At 44.4% G+C, this 22,757-nt stretch overlaps 3 protein-coding genes across 3 annotated transcripts; 1 reads left to right on the top strand and 2 right to left on the bottom strand.

Annotated features, from left to right (window-relative positions):
• Positions 1-898: 898 nt before the first annotated feature.
• rpl35a (ribosomal protein L35a) lies at positions 899-3,156 on the bottom strand. The gene is made up of 5 exons (XM_084674856.1): positions 3,106-3,156; positions 2,459-2,494; positions 2,106-2,258; positions 1,495-1,639; positions 899-960 (listed from the first exon to the last, which is right to left on the bottom strand). The coding sequence occupies exons 2-5, from the start codon at positions 2,467-2,469 to the stop codon at positions 937-939; spliced, it is 333 nt and encodes a 110-aa protein (XP_084530982.1). The 5' UTR covers positions 2,470-2,494; positions 3,106-3,156; the 3' UTR covers positions 899-936.
• Positions 3,157-3,298: 142 nt separating this feature from the next.
• Positions 3,299-5,978, top strand: drc9 (dynein regulatory complex subunit 9). The gene is made up of 9 exons (XM_084674742.1): positions 3,299-3,665; positions 3,773-3,975; positions 4,067-4,187; positions 4,526-4,603; positions 4,722-4,883; positions 4,964-5,038; positions 5,234-5,365; positions 5,450-5,551; positions 5,840-5,978. The coding sequence occupies exons 1-9, from the start codon at positions 3,537-3,539 to the stop codon at positions 5,945-5,947; spliced, it is 1,110 nt and encodes a 369-aa protein (XP_084530868.1). The 5' UTR covers positions 3,299-3,536; the 3' UTR covers positions 5,948-5,978.
• Positions 5,979-8,931: 2,953 nt separating this feature from the next.
• On the bottom strand, positions 8,932-21,167 carry lrch3 (leucine-rich repeats and calponin homology (CH) domain containing 3). Its single transcript, XM_084674858.1, is given in 20 exon segments — positions 8,932-10,197; positions 10,473-10,550; positions 10,770-10,907; positions 11,021-11,127; positions 11,684-11,797; positions 12,012-12,045; positions 13,576-13,626; positions 13,926-13,967; positions 14,522-14,734; positions 15,130-15,162; positions 15,246-15,295; positions 15,298-15,387; positions 15,564-15,684; positions 15,862-15,955; positions 16,582-16,691; positions 16,795-16,931; positions 17,019-17,124; positions 17,291-17,417; positions 17,830-17,974; positions 20,864-21,167. Coding segments are annotated over 20 exon segments (2,229 nt in total). The 5' UTR covers positions 21,108-21,167; the 3' UTR covers positions 8,932-10,002.
• Positions 21,168-22,757: the final 1,590 nt, after the last annotated feature.

The raw sequence follows: 22,757 nt of genomic DNA, 5'->3' as shown, positions 1-22,757 counted from the left end.
AATAATAAAAAAAACAGAACTAGCACGTTTACCACCACATGTACTATAATTTGTTCTTTAAATATAAGAGTCCTTCTACAGCGCCAATCAATAAAACTGCTCAAGTACTGTTTGATCAAAATCACGGATATTGTCACCCAAGAATCTTTTCCTTTTGTTGTGTGCATTGCATTCTCAACAAGATGCAGGTGATGGACTATGAGTCAAACTAAAAGCATTGCTGATGAAATAGACAACAGTTTCCAATGATCTTCAATAGATATAATAAGCAATTAGAAAAAAAGGCAGTTCCAGGGGTTTTCTGAAAGTCCCCCATTTAGGGAAAACAACGTTGTCATCTGTTGGTCATAACTGATGGAAGAGGGGCATGCTGTGACTGCTGACGATGTTGAAACACATTTTGTGAAATGTTGGTCAATTGGTGAAATTGAGGCCCTGTCCCTGCTCTCTAATGTTGAGTGCTACCCGGAGTGTTGTCCTCTTGAAAAGGAGGCAACAGGGAGGTTTTCAAACAAAAATATACACATGGCCCAGGTTATCCTGCCCCCCCCACCCCCCCCCCCCCAGACCAGGGTTTCCCACAGAAAATGTGGTAGGGTGCCGTCGTCAGAAAGGGGGGAGGGGGGGGGGGGTTGTGCGATAGCCTAATGAAGGGAGACTGGGTTTTTGGAATGGAAGGGAGAAAACAGGACAGAGTAACACGGCAGATATCGCTAATAGAAAGATTAACGTTAACGTAGTTAAAACACCTTTACTACAATTACAACGTAGTTAAGGCGGCAGGCGTGTGTTGCTTGGGCAGCCGCCTTAACTGTTAAGTGCTGCGGGAAACCCTGCAGACACCTAGACTGGTCTAGTCAAGACTAAGTAGAAGTTGACATAAGACAACAGACAAAACTATTTGGACCTGACTTGTTTATTGTACATAACAGCACATTATACACGGGATGGGTACAGCATCTGTAAGACAAGAACAGAGAGATATGATATTTAGTCATACTGTGTTCACAGAACTAAACATTTAACATTTTTACACATGGATACTAATGCTTGAATTTTGCAAATAATATGAAGAGACTGGGGTGCAGATGTAAATTTGTTTAAATAAACATTATATACACCACACTCCGGTAACATTTTATTGCTTTGTTCATGTGAATTGTTGACTGAAGTAGTATATGGGAGAGGACCCAGGGTCCACCTTTTGACAGCACAAATAAGTGTGGGTGAAAGCTAAATTGACAAAGCAGTGCCATCTGTAATGATGGTGCTTTGATCAGGATACACAGGAGGGCTCAAGATGACCAGCTGTAGTCACTGATGTGTGCAGTGAGATGGCGACTTGTTAAATGATGTATACAGTAGTATACGCAGACGCTAGAATGGCACGCTTTCAAAAGTGTGCTCATGTCGGAGGACCCATGAACGACAAATGGGGGAAGCAAGTGACAGACCTGTAACAGACTGACAGATTCTGTGTTGAGGGCCACTCACCACTCTAACTCTGTGTCCAATAGCCTTTGCTGGGAGGTTGCTGCTGAACTTGGCACGCACCATCCCACTGTTGCCGTGGGCACGCATGACTTTGCCCCAGATCACCCGCGTCTTGTTGGGCTTGCCACCGGGAGTCACTGTGTTCCTTGGGAGAAGGCAAAATGTTAACTTCCAAGTTTGATGCTGAAATGCAAAGTGATCGCTAAATCTTCCCTTCCTTTTGGCATGAGAAAATTCAAGCATTTTAAAAAGGGATAATTACATAAGTGTGCAAGCATCCAAAAACAAGCCAAATCACAACGTGCAAGAACTTCTGACCAATCCAAGTGTACAGATAACCACAATGGTCAGTCAGACTAAATACTGCATATATCCATACTTTCAAGATGCATGAATATTTTAGGTCAATTAAATTATTTGATATTAAGGGAGAAAACCCAATGGGGTGACAAGGTAATAACCATAACCAAGAACATAAATTCAAAGAGAACATCACTGCACAATTTGGATCAAGTGTCTGAATCATCTGACCATCATTGAAGGGTACATAAGACTCTGGAATCTACAATGGACCAGATGACGAGAATATGGAGCACTCAGACAGCACTCACTTTTTGGCCTTGTAGACGTAAGCACAACGCTTTCCCAGGTAATAGTCTGTTTCATCACGAGTATACACGCCCTCCACCTTCAGTAGGGCAGTGTGTTCCCTCTGGTTCCTCAGGCCACGCTTGTACCCGGCAAAGATAGCCTTGCTCCACAGTCTGAAGAGAAATTAGCAGAAACCATGAACAACAGTGACAAAGGGCATCAGCCAAATTTGCCATCAACAGACTACCAATAGATAGCAGTAAGAAGTACACTTGAAAGTGATTACTTACAATATTTAATTTATAACGATTTAGACAACTGACCCTAAAAGCACATCTACATAACACTTCTGGATACAGGGAAAATTGCTTACCTTCCTGGCATAGTGAATCTTCAGGTTCAGCCAAACCTAGTCAAAAAGAAAGAAAATAACAGTTAAACACTGCCCAATTAAAAATATTCACAGGTCTGCTGTTGACCAACGTGTTGCAGTTATCAATGAGGGATTCAAGCACTTCCTTGTTAATGGAACTATATTAAAATCACAAATAGACAATTCCTGAATGCTTGAAATAATTTTTTAACACTGGATAAACCATGAACATGTGTTGAGTACAGTAGCTGCCAAAAGTATTTAGAAAGGAATACTGTAGTTCCTTCGGACCACAAATACTGTCAGTAAACAGGCATAGACTGTCGGACATCTTTGGTCGAGTCGCCATATATTAATATAGCGGTAATGTGCATTAAGTTGAATGAAAAAACACTTTATCAACTATGAAGTGAAAATAAAAATACTCGAGCAACGTTTACTGCCCGTCCTCCTGCCGAAACTAGAGGTACGGGTTAGCTTCTTAGCATCTACGATGTATCTTGGACATCATTGCTTATAAACCATCTAGACCAACTAGAATACCACGTACACACATATTTGTAATATTATCGACGAATATTTGTTAAACAACCCTTTTTAGTGAAGGTATAAATGATACATTTCAGACGATTATTTAGATAGCATACCTACACTGTGACAAAAATGGAGGAAAAGGAAGGTCCTAAGGAATCATGGGAAATTTACGTCAAATTGCTGACCACCTATGCGCCTGAATAAAATGTTCGTTTTAAACTCCAGACTTACAACTAATGACTGAACTGAACACACACAATGCATTCATTAACACATATGGCGAAAGCATAGTTTCTACATAAAACGATTTACTTTTATTGATAGCCTTGAGTTACACATTCACGTTTTTGTCGGGTCCTTTCCATGTTACTATGGTGATCTTTGTAAACAACCAGTGTGAAAGGTTAGTCAGTAAGCTGGCTCGGTTTTCGGGTCAAAACTGTCCCTACCCTGCATAAAACGAACTAGTGATTTCTCCTGTGGTTTTGTATCGTACGTGAATTCGTACACTTTTAGTTGTTCTAGAATCCAAGTGGACTTCGTCATGTCGGTTCGTTTGTCGCGCGTTGAATTGCTCAGACTGTGCACAGTGCTGCAGGACTGTGTTGATCAACTGGCCGTGTTGGGACATATCATGCCAGACACATACAAGGGTCGTCCGGAAGTGGATCTGGTATCTAAAAAATAAATTTTAGTCACACAACATACATATTTTCAGCTTGTCTGCGTCTAATTCTAATTGAATTTATTATACCGGGGATAACTGTGTGTGTATTGCAGGAGGTGTCTGCGAACATTGGAGAGGTGCTTAACCAGCAGAAAGGGGCTGAAAATAATTTAAAGGCAGCACGTCAGTTTCAAGGAGAAGCTGGAGGATTGCTGGATGCCACACGAGAGTTTCATAGATCACAGAAGGAGTTAAACCGTACCCTTGAGGAGAACCCGATGGCACCAGAAAACCTTGCTAAAGTTCAGAGGGATAGGTGGGTTCAAACTACAGTGTAAAAACGCCAAGTACATAAAAAAGAACCTCTTAACTTCATACTTGCAACATGTCTCCTTCCCTTTACACAGGCAATTTGTGTCATGTGTGCTCGCTGATGTGTTAGAAGAATTGCATGAGAAAGAAGTTTTTAGCAGCTTGCTGTTGGCTGTGGAAGAGGAAAAAGAAGGAAGGCCCACCTTCTGGATATCATAATCAGGTCATACCTCATTTTTGTGCTGCCTTCGGGTCACATGACCAAAAGGTTCATAACGAACCATCGTCGTGTTTACCCAATTTTACTCAATACAAAAGCAAATAAAAATAATTTTCTTTTAACCTTCGCAATGTGGGGGGTCTGAGACAGCCCAACGGTTAAAAGAAAATGCTTCATTTTGTTTTTGTATGCAGTAAAGTTGTTGCAAACGACGGTGGGTCACAATGACTGATGGGTCAGAATGACCCGAAGAGAACACAAGGGTTAAGCCATGTCAATAGACAAATTAATCTCACTCTTAAGAAATCTAAGAAACATACTGTATTGCAGAGAGGAGGAGGGGCGCCGAAAGACCAAAGCTCTTCAAAGACAACTGCTTGACATTAAAAAAGAAAAAGCACTGGAGCTTCAGGTTAAGACTATTCATTTAGACTTTCGAAAATGTAATGTATGAGAAGTGCAGATGTAACATAGGCTATAACTCTGTACCTTTTATTCACTGTGACACATTTAACCATTTTCCATGTCAGCAACGTGAGGAAATGACTGCTCACCTAAAAGACCAGCTACAGGAGGTGAAGGCCAAGACTGGTCTGGAACGGAAGTATGTGAAAAGCAGTGCTGATTTACTGGTGTACCAAGGACAGAAGTTGAATGCCCACTCGGAGAAGCAACTAGCAGATGAGATCAGGGTTTGTGATCTTGTAACTTCAATTGGTAATCTTTGATGTCCTTTTTTTTGTCCTTTCATTGGCCCCTTCTTTTTGTTTAGCTACTGCATGACCAGTTGGAGGAAGAAAGACGTGTTCACATGGAGATGGAAAATTTCCTGAAGGAGCATCAGACAGTGAGTGAAGGAACTCTTGGAAAGCAGCATGACTGAATAACCAAGGGGAACATTTGATGGCAGAATCCCTTAAGCCAATGAAACATATATTGTAACTACACAGCATATGAAACCTCCCATTAGCGTGACCCAGTGACGACCTGGCTCTTGGCAGCTCAGATGTATTGATACTGTAAATGTGCTGCGCTGGCCTAGTGTCTGGGGGAGAAACTGGAGGTGTGGATGGAACGCTATGAACGGGACATGGAGGACAAACAGCACGAGTTGAACACCTTGAGGAACAATAAGGCCAATAACCTCGCGCATTTACAAGAGCTAGCCAAGAGGGTTCGTTTTTAGTGGACATCTACAATGTACAATGAACCCAAGCCAAACTCTATCCTGGATGCTAACTCTGTGTTGATGTTCCAGTACAGAGACAGCGAGCAGGTTGTTATTGATGACAGAATGGAAAAAGAGAACCTGCGCAGGCAGCTGGAGAAAGAGCAGTTGGAGCGAGAGGCAACAACCAAGGTAACCATGAAGCATACTTAATAACCATCTTTCTATTTTGCCCCACCCTTCCGCCAACTGAACTGATTCCAATCTGTGCAGCCTAGCAACCTGCTTGTTCTTTTATAATTACAGATCTAATATTAACCTTCAACTGCAGGCTGACTATTAGTTATGACGTTTCATATGTGAATGTGTTTGTGTAATGACAGTCTTTATTATTTCCTACACAGCCCCTAATAATAAATGTCTATGTTCCATTAGTCATGAGTATGTTTAAATTGATCTTGTCCCCTCAAAATTTGTCAGATTCAGTCCTGGTGGAGGGGGACTATGGTTCGTCGTGGTTTGGGCCCTTACAAGAAAGGCAAGAAACCCAAATCCAAGGAAGGCAAGAAAGGAAAGAAGAAGAAGTAAGGCACTTCAGAAGCCCCAAATAAATGTTTATACACAGGCTTCATAAGTTAACTTATGACATGGACGATATTGATATCTAAATATTGGTGCCCATGAAAATCAAATATGCCTTTTTATGAGTAGAAAAACAAAAATTGTCTTATGCACAAGTATTTGTGTTACCTACTAATATTTCTTAAAAACAGCATTGGAAGCAGATTCAAATTGGAAACTTTTATTAATGCACTTTAAAGATAACTCAAAATATTCATTCCAGATGTGTTCAAATTTGTTTTGCATGTTTTAGAGACATCTTCCAGCAAACGGTGTAAAAATTTAAAGTAAAAATGTAAAAAGACCAGGGAACGGTCCTCGTTTATGTGGGAAGTAGATCATACTTGTAAACGTATGGAATGTATCTCTAACTGTACAAAGTCACGCAGGGCAGCAAACCCCTGCAATAGGGTCACATGATTACTGTTTGGGAAATGTCAGTCAGTTTGGGAGAGAACACTAAAATATCTATACAAACATTTATAATAATATATCTATAATTAAATCAGTTTTAACTTCCCTTTTCAGAACTCATGGTCTATCAAAAAGCAAGTTAAAATGGTACAAAACATACCTTTAAAAAAAAAAAAATGTCTGTTATTTAAGATGCACAGCCCTAAAGAGCCTAATATCCATGTAGGCTGGGAATTTTGAAAAAGAAAAGTCCTAAGAGCCCTGTCAATCAATGCTCCCCTTGGTCAGCCTGGACCATGCATTTGTAAAAAGTGTCAGCTCTCTGGCATCAGTTCAGTTCAAAGCCCCCCTACACTCCCAGTCTCTCTTCGTGTTCTCCAGATTGTGTCTGCATATTTAAACCACACTTCAAACCCTTTCTTAGAGAAGTCCAATGGTGGTGTGGACGGCCAGTGCAGGGACACTGTTTAAAGCCTCCAGTCTGGTAGACTTGGAATGGGGCTGTGACACTCGCTTGGCTGAATGAATGATCTGTGCAGCTATGAGTACAGCAAGTAGAAACCTACGAAAAATACTCAACCATTTGAATTTCAAGGCTCCGTCAATGGTAAACAGAAGACCTTGATTCTCATGCAAGTATGGCTAAACGTCCCACAAGTATAAAAATAATGGGTCCTGTGCATATACAACATTCTTAAAGACCACAGTTAGCTATGTCTGCTACACCACAGTCTACGTGTTGCAAAACTCCAATGTGAGGCAGTTAAATAAAACGCAAGTTGAAACAAGGTAGTGTATGAATAATCTGACTATCGTGTCCACCTTAGCCCCTAGTCCTAACAGCTGTCATTACCCTAGACTTTAGAATAACTATACTTCAGGATTTCATCATAAAAAAACAAACAAATGCAAGGGAGCAGGTTGACATCATGCAGTCTCTCAACCTGCCCATATGCCCTAAATAAGAGCCTTATTGAGTGCTGCTCAAGGAAGAAGTTGTCTGTAAACACTGGTCGCGGATCAGTCTTCCCTACCCCACCCGTAACACAAACCATCAGGCTAGTTTAATCTTCTACTACTTGTCCCGGACCAGCGATTAGGGACAGCATCCACACATTCAAATCCTGTGTCCATGTTGCATTGCACAGTGGCAGCACACAGTATTTTCAGAGTTTATATACAGTATATATTTGTACATGTATCATTTAACAAAAGAAAAATAATCTTTTGGAAAACGCCCCCCCCCCCCCGGCAGAGATTTTGATTAATTTAGCCAACATTCAAAATGTGGTTAAATCAGTTATAAAATTCCATGAGTAGGCAGTAGCAATGACTGATGCAACCACCATTATTCCTGCACACTTGACTTTTAGTTGCACTCAACCTTGTGTTACTCGGGCGACAAACCAGTTATATTCTACAAATACACCCATCCCCAACATGCAAGGATCTGAAGTGACAGTAAATTAATACTAAAAATGATATGCAATAATATCAATTATAATAATAATAATATGGTGCAAAATAAAACAATACCCACAGAGAGAAAAATTATGGAAAAAGTGAAAAAGACAACTGACTTAATATTTAGAATTAAAAGACCTTTTCTTCTCCAGCCATTTGTGACAGTCCCTTGTCTGTCCATCTGTCAGTCAGTCCTCAAGGCTGCCAGTCAGAAGCAGTCTGTATGGATTAATGAAGCAGAGCAAAGGTCATCTTCCTCTCTCTTGCAGCCGTGTCTCAGTCAGGGTTTAGGGGGAAGACGTGCTTGGGAAGGCAGGGCTTGGAGTCCCCTTTAATGGCTGGGGTAATGTCGAATGTAAAAGGAAATGTCACTTGAAGTATGGGGATATGCAGAGCCTTTGCAGTAGTCTCTTTTTTTCCACCCTTCTTGGAAATGGGGCAGGTTGGGAGGCTATCCACGGAGAAGTGAGGAGGTCCTGTGTCTTTTCCATCGGTGAATACGTGTGTCAATCTGCCTTACATGGCCAGAGGGGTAGTGGCTGTGGCGATGGAAGGGGAGGGAGAGTTTTTCGGGGGTGCCAACTCCAGAAGTGCACGCACGGTCCCGGCCACTTGAGGGAGCCCCCGTTCCTCCAGGATATGGAGGGGGAGACACAGCTGAGGCTGAGGCCCGACACAAATACACATACACACAAACAGACACACACAAATACACACGTACAAGACAGAAAGGATGGAAAAACAGAAGGGGGAAACAAAAAAGGGTGTGTCAATGAATGAATAAATAATAATGCAACTGAACAAAAAAATGAAAAACATTATGATTGGGAATGGAAACCAAAGTAATGATATTGTCAACTGCCAAAACGGTTGTAAAGAAAGGAAGGGTCAAGGTTGACAGGGTGGATGCCGGGTTATGAAGTTAAAGGGTGCACTAAGACACTCACCAAGCAACATTTCTCACACGCTGAGTACATTTTTGTTTCTGTGTGCCTTTCTACGTGTTGAGTTTGTGTCTACAAAAAAACATATGGCACACCAACGAACTACCAAAACAGGAAACTGATGCCACCTCAGAAATGTTTCATTTTATTGTTAAAGGAAAATATGGGAAGAATCGTACACAGGTAAACAGTACGTGGGAGAGATAGGCACATGGTTCACAAAGCAGACGGACACGTAGAAAACACCAGATTAGGCACAGGACATGAGGAGATTGAACTTTGTCCTTGAACATGACATCAGCACACTACAAAACAAGATTCACCCTCTCTCACAGTGATGTGTTCTCTCAACAGCACTGATTCACAGAACGATAATGACTTCAGTTGTAATACAGCTGCCGAGGGGTTTCTCTGAAGCCACCCCCCCCCCCCAACTGTGGATTTGAGACCACAGTTAAGGAGAGATTGTCTGTGGTTCTTGATTGTTTCAAGCTGGTCATTCAACTCCTTTTGGATTGGCTTTCCGGCTCCCCTGATCCCTCAGCCGAGCAGTGATCAGCACTCAGACGCCCTGCCCTCCCCCCGTCTCAGTAATGATGGTGTTTTGGTGCAGCGTGAAAGGAAGCACTTCAATACCGTACTAAAAGCCAGTTGACGTTTGAAGTTGTGCATTTAAAGCACTCTCTTTTGACTCTGAGAGTTCCATCCACATGAGCAGACAAACTTAAGGCACAGGACAAGAGGATGAGTTAGGCAGAGCCATGGGATTGGTGACAGGGTGACACACAGCCCTCAGGTTCTGACTTCTGACTTTTAATTTGAGAAGGACGGGGTCGGCAGCCTCTCTTTGCCACTCCCAGAGGGTGTGCAACCCCAAAATAAAGGGCAAGAGGAAAAGCATACTATTGTGCTATTTGGCCAGAGCTATGTCATTCTTAACAGCCAGCAGACTCATGGCAATGTTTTGTTTTAAGGCTGAGTGGGAGGTCAACTCACAGTTGTGCTTTTCATTAGAGATCTGCTGACTGTTGGATAGTTACTGTTTGAGCAATGCGCATAAAGACGAGCCTCAGTAAAGAGGTATGGGAGCTTGTGTATGTGAGTGTGCATCTATATGCGTCATATAAGACTTTGTGTGCAGGAGTCCGTGAGTGGCACGAAGCCAGTGTTGGGGGCAAAGTGAAACATCTGCAGTCCAGATCACAGGTGGGGCACCAGGTGGCAGTACAGAGCACACAGCACAGACATGATGGAGAGATAGAAGATGGCAAAGCCTGCAAGCTGGGCAGGGGGGGAGGGTAGGCGGGGGGACGCCAAGGAGAGCAGGACCCCAATTGTCCCATAAATACAGCCCCCCCGGCCCTCTAGGACCTCCCCCACAGAGCACAAACTTTCCTGGCCCATAGGAGAAGGATGCGAGGTTCATAAACAAACAGGGTTGTGAGTACAGATAGACGAGGGGGATGAGGTGTCATGGTTCAAGACAAAGGCAGAGAGGAAGGAGAGAGAGAAAGTCCACGTTAGTAAGTAGCAGTGCCTAGTTAACTATTTTCTATATTGAGTTAGCAAGTGTCGGGAACGGAGAATGGAATTGTGCGACATTCTGTGAGACAAAGAAAGAAAAGCACGTGAGGGGAGCCCAAGCTCGTTTCCTCCTTTCTGTGTCTCACCTGAGGAACCCCGATCCTGCGACACGCCTCCAGGAAGTTTTCAACGTTCCGCCGACATTTGGCCATTGTAAGTTTGGGCTTGAGGAACAGAGAACATGACGTTGTTAGTAGAACAATCCGTTTTTCTGTCTTAATTACTACATTTCAGCGTATGGCATGATGCATTAGTGGAATAGTGTTGGGTATACAATTATCCGTACAGGTAATACAAAAAAGTACTTCCATACAAGGTACTTATATGCGAGTTCGAACGACTCTTCTACAAATGGTCTCGGACACACATTCCTAGACACGTACCACAGCAGGAGAGGGCACATGGATGCTGGGCACAGATCGCGGCCGCACATGATTGGCCAGATGGCACAGCACAACTCCGTCAGTCAGCGCTGCTCCCAGGTCACTGGGCAAGGACACTTTCAGACGGGACTCAATGTTCTACAAGAAGAGCCCCCGGTAGGTTACAGCAGGACACAGTACTACACCAGGCAACAGGAAGGAGGACAGCTGTGTGTGTGTTTGGGCAGATGGGGGGATCATGGTCAACTCACTTTCCGCAGTTGCTCCACTAGCTCAGCGTCTTCACCGACTAGCCCCTGGGGCGGAGGCTGAGATGGGGCAACCTCTTCAGGCTCTGGCCTGGGGGCGGACGAGGCTCCTGGGAGGACAGACATAGAGAGAGAGAGGCTACAACACACGCAGATTCAAACACACTGAAGGACACAGTATCTTACTGCAAGTCAAAATTATTGGATTGGATCAAGTTTCTAACTCGGAACTGAGAGAACAATAATACATATTTTTGCCAAGAGACTAAAACTGAACTGGCCACTGAAATGGAACCTTGATAAATATAGACGGAACTCTGAACTGGAATCTTGCTAAATCCATACAGAACTATAAAATGGAACATTGGGAACAGACAGAACTCTGAAATGGAACTTATATAAACAATGGACCAGAACCTTGAGCGAAGACAGACAGAACTCTGAGAACAGCATTGTTTCAGAATTCTCTTTCTTTAACCGGTTCAAATTCTGAAAATAGGAGATTATCTGCTGACTGGCTGTGTTGAGTTAGATGACATATAAATGTTACAGCCTCGTGAGAACTGACAGTGGACTGTAATAGATGGCGCTCCATTGCAACACACATTGTTGACACTCCCTAGGCCTTTCCACCCTGACCTAAAAGGTTATGACCCTTTGACACACCTCTCCTCTTCTCTTCCTTTTGGCTGAGGCGAAGCAGAAAGCTGTCTGGTCGTTGACCGGGACCTCGGCAGGTGGGTTGGCCAATGAGGCCAGAGTAAGCAGGTGATTGCATGGCTGCCAATGAAGAGGTGGGAGAAGACAGATAGGTTGGGTTAAGTAAAGCAGACATACAGTACATACCAGAAAATGAGTGACTGAATGTGTATATGGATCTATTATTCAGCACCATATCCAATTCATTATCTTTATCACACAACTCTAACCCGGGCCAGCCAGACAACGTCAACATTTGCATAAAGAGTTAGTTGGAGAACAACCAGTGTCTTACCTGTGGTGGACAGAGATGCACGCTCATCTCCAAGCTGACCAGCCAGTAGAGAGTACCATCAGAAAGAACAGAGAAAAAAAAAAACATCAAATATTTAACTTCATAATGGCCCTTGTGTCAACAGTACAGGCCAGGGAGTTTTACAAAGCAGATGGACTTTATGAGTAAGACTCGTGCACATCTGTGCTGGTCCATTTTAGATGCTGCAAATCTTATAAATGACACCACTACAAAATGAGTCCAGGACTAACACTGCAATATAAGACAGGGGATGTACGCTGCTCCAAAAACAGCAAACCATGCAGGTTTCAGTACCTGCAACTGACAGGAGGGGGGGGTATCTGTAGGACGGGACAGACACCCATCTATGGACCTTCCAGAGAGAGACTGGGAGGGAGAGAGAGATGGACCAAAGAAAAGGAGGGGAGGGGCAATTTGAGGAGAAGAAATAAACGATAAGCAAAACAAATTATGGAAAGCAAAAAGTTGAATGAAAGGAAAAAAGAATAAACAGAGAGACAGAGAGAGATAAAGACAGAGACACAAAGAGAGAGAAAGGGCGAGAGAGAGGGCGCGAAAGAAAGAAAGTGTTGGAGTTTAATTTTGAGTCATTGTGGCAAAACCAGCATACATACTTTTCAGTTTATGAAAATGCACACACACACAGCATGCAGTGTATATGCATGCCACAAAACCACAGACGTGACCGTGAATAGTATGTCAGTCTACCGAACTTTGCACTCACGAGAGTCTCCGGTGGACATGCTTTAATGAGACTGTTCATGACCGTGTATTAACTTTGTCGGACGTGTGAGCGTGAGTGAGTAAGACAGTGTGTGTGTATGTACATGTGTACACAGCCAACGTGTGTTTCACCTGTTTGTGAGTGCCAGGCCTCCTCTTTATAGTGTTGGTGTCAGTGTCTATCTCAAACACCATGAGGGGCTGGTACTCGCTCTTAAGATAGGGAGCCAACCACAGACAGGTCCAGAGTAAGAGCACAACACAGAGAGACGGGGGTCAGACGGGGGAAAGAGCAGTGGAGGAGAAGAGAGGGTTAGGGTCAGCAGGAAGGTTTAAGCCCAGGAAAGCCGGTTACGAGTCAGCAGGAAGGGGACGACCTACTGTTTCTGAAACGGGTTAGTGAGAGAAGATTTAGAGAGTCAGAAAGCAAGAAAAAAAACGAAAAAAAAACTGACAGGCAAGCACCGAAACAGCCACTCAACAACAAACCTAAACCAGAAAAACTGAGCAGCAGACGACTAGATACACAGTTAGCAGTGACACTGAATGCCAACAAGAATCCTCCTTTTCAGTTAATGGAGAAATGGCTTTCTTGCTGTTATCTGGTCAGACGGTTAAATCAAATTACAGTTCAAGGAGGAGCGTGAGACAGTGTTCTGTGCATGTGCAACACACAGAGAAGTGGATCAAAGCCTGCAAACTTAGTCTGGAGGAAAGAGAGGCGGGGGTGTAATGAGAGGTCATGGGTTGATGCTGGTGGGGGATTGGACGGTTGGGTAAGCAGGGGGCGGGAAAAGGATGACACGCAGGCTCTTACCACAAAGAGGGCGGAGTCATCGGTATGGGTGGAGCGTCTGGAGGGGTATGTGTTCTGGCAGGGAGTGGAAGAGAGGGAATGAGGACCCATTAGAGGGAACACGAGGGAACACTTGGGAACGAATGGAGGAGGAGGAAGGGGGGAGGAAGTAAGAAGCAAGTCCAGGAAAGAGGAAAAGCAAACAAATAAAGAGGGACTGGAAAAGTAAAGATGAAAGAGTGGGTGAACGAATGAGTGGGGGGATGAGAAAAGAGGGATGGATGGAGGATGGATGGGGAAAGCAGAAGAGATGCTTGGACTCAGGTTTCCCTCCTCACACTGTACAGTGGAGAAGCTGGCTGTCGTCGACTCACCTCACTCTCAGGACTCAGCTTGGTAGGGCTGGTTGCTTTGTGCTGGAATCAGAATAAATGTAATTAAATACTACACCCTCTTTGACAAATACGTCTGTGTATCTAGGCCCTATTTACAGGTTCTTTGTGAGCCGTAACAACAAGTAATAACTGATTATCAACAGCTTAATAGCGTTATTTGCAAAAAATGGGAGCGACATTTGTCAACCGTCAACCCACGTAGGTGACATAGTTTACTACAGTATGTACTAGCAGCATCCACAAGATAGATTCTTCCTTTTAGTGACGATTGACAAAAGCACAGTCCATGTAAAAGATGTCTAAGTTCTCAGTTCTCACCAGTAATAGCTTCTCACCAGTAATAGCATTGTTATTTTGTGAACACAGGAAGTTAGAGAAAAAGGAGAATTAACAGGATCACTCAGTTAAATAGTTTTTCTTTCATGTGTTTAGGTGTCAAACAGCTCTGCCAAATGGGACACACAAGCACATAGTGACCCTGTCATAGATTTAACATAAATGGGTCTGAGACTTGGTACTTATACAAAGTAAAACTCTGGTTCTTGGTGTGACGGATGAGGTTGGAGGACCCTAACCTTGCCAGAGGTCATGACAGCCTCTCTCTGCATGGAGCGAGACTTCTGCCTCTCCTCCTCGTACCGTAGGGCGGCAAGCTGGGCTTCCCTCCCGCACCCTCTCCACGCCCCGGCCAACCCCAGCCCCGCCAGCCCTCTGGAGGCACACAGACAGACGGACCGAGGGGAAGAAATGAGACACCCAGCACGGTGAGTCCACGTCCGTGGATCAACCTTAGAGACACCAGTGCTGGAGAGGGACGACGTGTTAACGCGGTTACCTGATTAGGAGAAGCAGAGGCGGCTGTAATGCCACTGTCATGGCCACTCCTGAGGGTGGGCACACACAGGGGGGGGGGGGGGGGGAGGGAGGAGGGGGTTCAACGTAAACATGGACGCAGTTATGTTTCAGACAGATTACTCTTTTAGAAGCTCTTCCCATCAGCTCGGTAAGAGCTGACACGGCGGTGAGTGTTGCTAGAGTGACACATACCACACGTTTAGAGGTGTAACTGTGGTTAACGGTAAACTCCTGTTAATAGGTTTCATTAGTGGGTTTCAGGGGCACGTAGCGTGCCTGCGTACCTGTTTGACAGAGAGTTTGGTCTCCGCGCATCGTCTGCCCTCGCGTCTTTGGTGGGGTTGGACTTGCCTGGTGAGCCCTGCCGAGTCAGAGAACCGCGGTGGGTTAGCACGAGCAGCCCAGTCAGCAAACACTGACACAGTCCATCAGAGTTTCCCCTACCTCTCTGGTGATGCGGCGCTCTATGTACGCCATGAACTGGGTGGTCAGGACGTCAGACGTCCGGCTCCTCCTCCCCCCTCCTCGTCCTCCTCCTCGCCCGCACAGCTGTCGATGTAGTCGATCTGCTCCAGCTCGGTCTCCACTAGAGGAACGCATACAGACCCAGACCTTGCTGTGTTAGTAGGATCTAGGAAATGGGGGTTAGACGGGGATTCAAACCGGAGTTCAGGTGTGTTTCTCCTAGCGGTACGTGAGCTACAAATCGCGTGATCGCGACAAGTAACGGACAGCGGACACAAAGAGGTTGTGGGTTCTCACGTGTGCCGTTGGCGACGGCGGAGGCGGGTCTGTGCTCCTCCCTCTCTCTCTCCCGCCGCTGCCTCTGCTCTTTGGTGATCTCCGCCACGCGCATCGGCAGGTCGGACAGCTCCTCTGCGGGCTGCCGGGACATGGAGGAGGCGAACGAGAACGGAGAGATTAGCTCCTTGCTGCGAAATGAACTAACGGCAGCAACTTGTAAACATAACACCGACGTGACTGACCTCAGTGGCCATTGATTACAAAGTGCGAGGTCGGCGCGGGCCTGTTCCCCCCCCCCAAACCCCTTTATTCTCACCTCGTTGCCTGACCACCTCTTGTCCCCGCTGTCCACGCTGTTGAAGCCAGAGTCCAGTGCTCCGTACGGCCTCCCGGGGTACAGCTCCTCCACACTGGAACAGGAACAGCGCCAGAGGGGGGTGAGATCGTTCAGGACTGTTCCCCCACGGTAGGGGGAACGACATGGTAATGTATGCCAGGGAGGATGTACCAAACGTGAAGCGGTCAGTGTCTCGCCTCTCCCCCTGGCCACCCATTCATCACGTTCGAACTCAATTTCATGAGAACTCATTGTCACTCTCACGAGCTATGTCATTTTGTCGTAGTGCTATGTCCACTGCTGTCCTCCCGACATATAGGACGGTGTTACTATGCATGTTGGACATGCAGAGAATACAAAATAAATATTGAGAGAAGAGAAATAAAGTAGAAAAAGAGAATGTCAAAACATAGCGAGAGGGACAAAGAGAAACAGACAGACAAAAGAGATGAGAGGAGGGGATAAAGGGGAAATAGTGGCCCTCTCTGCACACAACTGTACCCAGGCCAGGCCTCTCAGGCCAGGCCCCTCACACATGCCGCTACCGGCGGACGTGTGTGTGAGCATGACCGTGTACTCTGTCAGTGAGTAAGTGAATGTCCCCGAGATGGTGGATGTTTGAGGACAAACACCACCCTGTCTATGTGCTGCTGGCACGGTCATTATGAGAACGGTGGTGACTGTCTGCGTTTTTCTTACCAGGATCCAAAGGCAAGTGGCCTCCTGTCATAGTCTGGAAGCTCAGGCGTGGTCTTGCTTGCTTCCATATTCAGATACTTGAATATATGGATCTTCCCCTTTATACAAATCTGGATCAAAACACAAACACAAAAACGCCATGAGGCAATTGCTGTCCTAAATCATTGCGAGGTCAGTTTGACTTACGTGTGTGTGTGGCGTGTGTTACGGTACCTGTGCGGGCGGGGTCTGTAGGGGGTTGTTGTCCAGGACGATGCTCTGCAGGTGCCTCAGGTTGCGATAACACACAGGGATGGACGTCACCTTGTTACAGGAGAAGTCCAGACGAACCAGAGGCAGCTCTGCCAGCTCTGCGTAAAGAGGTCCCACGTCAAACAACAGGAGGGAATATGTAGTGCGTGTGCTTTCTCTAAGGCAGGATGGGCCGTGGGTCTGACCTGGGGGAAGGCGGGCCAGGTGGTTCCGGCGGATGTTGAGGTCACGGAGCGCCTCCAGCTGGCCCACCTGAGGAGGGAGAGTCTGGATCTCATTGCAGCTCACGTCCTGCAGGGAGGGAGAGGAGAGGCGCACACGTGTGATACTGTCATTAGTAGCGTGTAATGGTGAGGATGAAGCTCAGCTATAACTCTGCTTGGTTATCTGATAAACGTGTCGGTAGAATGCACTGATGGGCAGTAGAAAGGTCGGGCGGGAATGGGTCCGTTCTGACCAGTTCTGTGAGTTGTCGTAGCTGGCCCAGCTCTTCAGGCAGAGAAACAAGCTTGTTGTTGCAGGCAATCAGGACCTTCAATGGGAGACTGCACACCGGATCAGGCAGAGTTGACAACTGGTTCCGACTACATGGAGAAGGGAATGAGATCCAAGATTTGTCTTTGCTCTGGTACCAGGTGATTTTTTTATGCTTGGTCATCGACCTTCCATTTTAGTAATGGAAACAGAGCAAAGAGATGATAATTATAAATAAATTAGGCCACGAAAGTGACACTTTCATTTTTAGGGCACTGGTTTTGATGTCCTCATTATGATCTGCTCCAAAAATAAAAATATAAAAGTTTATTCTGGTACTTCAGTGGATGTGAAGTATGCCCGCATCCCGTTTCCATTGTTTGAGATGTTGGCTCCTATACAGTATACCTCATACTGTGTTGATATTGATAGTGATGATTCCTACATGATGCATGACTTGTACTAGTATTTTGTCAACAAATACAGTTGAGTGATGCAGGGTGCATGTGTGTATGAGCCTACCTAATGTTTAGGTAGGTGAGGGCCTGAAGGTTTAGAAGACTATCAGGCAAGGAGCGCAGGCAATTCTGATACAGGTTCAGGTTCTCCAGCGACACAAACATGCACACCTCCATGGGTAGCTCTGGCAAACGGTTTCGGGACAGATCTGAAAGCCACACAATAGACACATTTCAATAAAGCGTAAAAAAAACTTGTGTTATCAAAAGTGACATTTTTGACTTCATTCTACACAACTAATCACATTAAGCTAAACTGTTATTTGGCAACTGACCAGAACACACACACACACACGGGCACATTCTTAATATACATCAATAGAAAATGTATCAAGACAGACTGTGTGCAAAAGCCTTCACAACAGACAACACAGGAAAACCTGGCCACCATTTCTGAGTAGATACCCGTGACACATGAAAATAGCCACATAGCTGACAATTAAAATGACTTGTTTCTTCCCCAGTCGTACCATAGAGCTTAGTATCTTGAGAAACTTGTGTTGTGCATATCTAAATAAGAGAGGTACAGGCCATAGCTAATAATAGCATGACGCTGCATAGCTTCACAATGTCCCTATTAACAGCATTCTTCATGTCTATAATGTGTGAGGGACATTGAGACAAATATACAGTCAATTACAGCTAGTCGGATCTAAGAAGATAGTCAACACTGATCTGCATTTAGAGCTGCCTGTATTGATGCAGGATTCAAAAGGCACTTTTACTCCAACGAGAGAGATGACGCCTTAGAATAATTATGAGCATGTGACACAATGGTGTGGGTATTTTGTTTTCATTACATCCCTCGGGAGTCACCCCCCCACCCCCCCCCACTCACTCGCGCTCTCTATTCACTTCAAAATTGAGAGGTACTGCTGGTGCACAGCGCAGTGGCTGTGTATAGGTAATTATCTAAGTGCTTTTGTGTGTGTGTGTGTGTGTGTGTGTGTGTGTGTGTGTGTGTGTGGGTATGTGTGTGGGTAAGTGTGTGTGTGTGTGTGTTTGTGTGTGTGTGTGTGGGGGGGGGGGTATGTGTGTGTGTGTGTTATATTACGGGATATTGTTTTTCGTATCATTGGACAAAGTTGGGATGTTGCTGTGTCCATTGATGGGTTTCTCAGCCAAATGCCTATATTTGTCTCTGCAGCTGTGTGTGGATCCGGCATCTGGAATACAGGATGTGGAGCTCACTACAAGGTCTACTTCCTACTCTGACCACCACATATAGCCTACCTACCAACCAGACACATTCAGGCAAATTTGCTCACCACATACAAAGTTGCACAAAGAATACCTGTTAACTTGAGCTCAGACCAGAAACAACTGACCAAAGCTAGCCTACATACAAACATAATCCTCACAGTCTGTTCTTAACTTTTTAATTCTTTAATTTCTTTCAATGAGCTCCTCCCCGTGATAAACAATGTTGACTGACCATCAAGACGGAAGTCTGGCAACGACAATTTTTTTTAATAAAAAACAAAAATAGGACACATGTTTTCAACACAGACAGGCCTCTTTTCCTCCATTCTCTTCCTTCTTTTTTAGAAAAGCCTGGCAGTATGTTATGCCCCAAAGCCACACTAAACTTGCATACACATGCATCCTTCTTTACACACACACACACACACACACACACACACACACACACACACACACACACACACACACACACACACACACACACACACACACACACACACACACACACACACACACACACACACAGCAATCACTATGCTCCAGTTCCTCTGATCACATAGAAAACAGTGAACAGTGTAGCGCCTGGGGCACCTGGGTCTCAGACTTACTCACAGACATGGATATGGATACTCTTTCCAACTTGCTCAATCTCCACTCCAACATACACAGCTCCCTTTTATCTCTATTTTTATATGACTTTACATTCTAAGAGTAGCATCCATGTAGAGTTGGAAGCTACAGCAGACAGCTCAGCTCCACTGCTTGGCACAACATTGATAGAATTAATCAGTCCCTTCATGTGACATGCAAGAGGCATCACAACACAAGGGTGTCCCTGTCCCAAAGCAGCTCCCTTCTGTCTATCCTCATCCCCCCATCCACAGCTCTCAACTAAGGCCCAGTCATATTGATTCTTCTGTTCTATGCAACTCATCGATCATTCCTTAAGCCTCAGTCTTCTTACTCTGCTGTCTTTAAAAGGACCCCATGCTTCTGAAGTGCACCACTGATTTCAACTGTGATTTGAAAATGTAATGCCCATCCAGACATTCAATAGTGACCCAGATACACCCTGACTTTAAGGGTTTGTTTGTTGTGGGAGTTCAATAATAATGCTATTAATGAAGTGCATTTCGTCAAGCTAAATGTGTCCGTGTTTTTGTGACACTGGAGCAGAGTGCAAGAATGTGCAACTTGGTGTCATACACAACTTAACCCTTAGGTTGTCAGCATCTTTAAAAATGTTCACTGACTTGGCGGCAGAAAACACAAAACTTCTTAAAAATTACATACTCTACAAATTATCCACATACAACCATATTGTTGGATCTTGTGATGACTGACTGATCCCACTAAATTACCTTCACCGTAGTATGTAGTAGCCTATATTGAAGTATAATATCCCGTGCCACGTATGGATACGTAAATTGTAGTTAATGTCGGCTTAGTAAGATAGTTTCCTTTATATAGCATATGGAAAGTTGTTCAACTCACTTCTTAGTGTTATATGACGAAAGGCTGAACTTTTTCTTGAAGCCGCCTAGGCTTGTACCATAACTAGCAGTCGCTTATCATAGGAAAATGTCAATCCCATTCGCACACCCCGTGTTTACCAACTGTCCACTGCCACTGAAAGCTAGCTGGCTGGCTAACTAGCTAGTTAGCAGCACGGCTAGCATAGTTGACCTGTGTTTCAAGCTATCTAACAAAACTTCCAGTTCATCATAAGGTACTCATCGGCGTTGAAAACGTAAATACACCCATCCTTATTGGTTTTATCAACATTTTGTCTTTGTTTTGGGGTCCATTTCTCCCAACACTCAATCCAAACTTACCGGCCCGAATCGTATCTGTCAAGTCGTGGTTGGCGGCGCTCCTCGGGAACTCCTTTAGTTTCCTGCCGCTGAGGTTGAGGAAACCAGTTGCCGAAGCTTCGTCTAATGCCCTGTCCAGTGATCGATTCCACGATGCGGGACCTGGTGACCCTACTCCATTACCGGGGACCCCTACCGCCCCGGAGTTACCGACCGCAAAAGTGGGTCCGGTGTTATCCACAGACAGCAACACCGAGGCCGCCATTACACAGCTAACTCCCACCCGATTCTCCCTATCCAAGCAAGAAGAGTAGCCAGATCGATTCTACGCAAGCGCATATTATTCTATGGGCAGGCTGAAGTGTTGTACAAGGCCATGGGAGAGGCTTGCTTGGGAACTGACCGTGCGCAGTTATGAGAAAACTATTTTCATAACTCGGGCTTCACTCTCCTACCTATCCCACAAAAATCCTACTCAGTTATTCATTTTTATTTATTTATTAAATCTCAGATGTTTATGTTTTCTCGCTGAAGAGTGATGCGTATACTTGATGCAAATTAAAATACATCAATGATGTACTCTGGGGGTCTGATATCCTGCTGGTTCTGGGGGAGTTCCCGGGGGACATGGTCCTGAATAACCCAAAAATGCAGAACAAATTACATGTTTTCTATTTTCAGAATATTCCATGTACTTTAGCATTATGTTTCCCACATAATGATCACAGTAACATACATCACCAGCATCACTGTATTATTTTATATACGGTCAGACTGTTATATACAGGGGGGAACCACTTTCTCCGGGCAAATCTGTTCCCCTTTATTTTCAGTGTAAAAGACTGGTATATAGATAAAACTTGTTATACAAAATGATCACAGTACATCACCAGCATCACTGTATTGCTTTATAAATGGCCAGGCTGTAATATACAGGGGGGGGGGGGGGGGGGAGTCCAATAAAATACAGTAGTATAGTCTTAATCAATAATGTAAACTTTTTTTCAAAACTTAAAAAATAAATATATTGTTACAACCTTTCAAAACTTTTTTTCAAAATGTTTTCAAAATTGTTGTTTCAACCTTTTTTCACATGGGAAGTGAAAGGAGATAATAGGAGAGAGGAGAGGATAGGGAAACAAGAAGCCTTTCTGCAGAATACAGAGTCCTCATCAAGTACTCATGATGTAAACTTTTTTTTAAATATTTGTTAAAACTTTCTAAACTTTTTTCCTAAACGACCCTTAATAGAGTTTCCTAAAATTATAACACCGACTTGCCTAATTATCGTACAGTACAATAGTTTATTTGTGCCTACAACAAAACGTATGGTTGTATGTTAAAAACTACACACACACAATAATAAAATGTATACAATAAACTAAAACATAAACACGGTACAAACAAGACAATGCTCACAAAGGCATTTTCTGTTCAAATTGGGATACCTTACTGTAGATCACAGTAGCGCTACTACTTTAGGCTACACTGTACGGATTTGCACTAGCTGTTAACGGACTCCGAAAACAGGGACTGACTGAGCAAAACAATTTACTATAGGCCTATTATACTTTAAAGCCTGTATTTGAGTGCGAATTAACAAACCAAAATCAAGAAATGTATGTTATGCTCATGGAAAGTAAGTATAGTACTCCAACACCCGTGATTATATAAATCACATTCAGCTCAACCAAGCAACAAGAACAACGTCATGATTTTGCACACGCTCAAGGAAGGGGGGAAAGGGGAACTGAATTCTCTGGAACACCGGGATGTAAATTGCTGCAGAGAACCATGAAAGTCGCACATACAGCCTTACTTTAAGATCATTTGCTTTCTGTTCTGAGGTAGCTGTCTATGATCTATCACCACTAACCCTATTTGGCCCATTTCCACCTGTCACCATGTTTAACAA

This window comes from Hypomesus nipponensis, chromosome 15, assembly GCF_054491055.1.
Source record: "Hypomesus nipponensis isolate SF chromosome 15, ASM5449105v1, whole genome shotgun sequence".
NCBI classification, from domain to species: Eukaryota; Metazoa; Chordata; class Actinopteri; order Osmeriformes; family Osmeridae; genus Hypomesus; species Hypomesus nipponensis.
The sequence above is the reverse complement of the archived record's forward strand: the minus strand, read 5'-3'. Positions and strand labels throughout refer to the sequence as shown.

Excerpts from the sequence above, each read along its gene's own strand:
- drc9 (XM_084674742.1), top strand. The coding sequence starts at position 3,537 with ATGTCGGTTCGTTTGTCGCGCGTTGAATTGCTCAGACTGTGCACAGTG. Across the intron at positions 4,188-4,525 it reads GGCCCACCTTCTGGATATCA|GAGGAGGGGCGCCGAAAGAC; the intron begins TAATCAGGTCAT and ends TATTGCAGAGAG. Across the intron at positions 5,366-5,449 it reads TACAAGAGCTAGCCAAGAGG|TACAGAGACAGCGAGCAGGT; the intron begins GTTCGTTTTTAG and ends TTGATGTTCCAG.
- rpl35a (XM_084674856.1), bottom strand. Across the intron at positions 1,640-2,105 it reads TACGTCTACAAGGCCAAAAA|GAACACAGTGACTCCCGGTG; the intron begins GTGAGTGCTGTC and ends CCTTCTCCCAAG. Across the intron at positions 961-1,494 it reads TTGGACACAGAGTTAGAGTG|ATGCTGTACCCATCCCGTGT; the intron begins GTGAGTGGCCCT and ends CTTGTCTTACAG.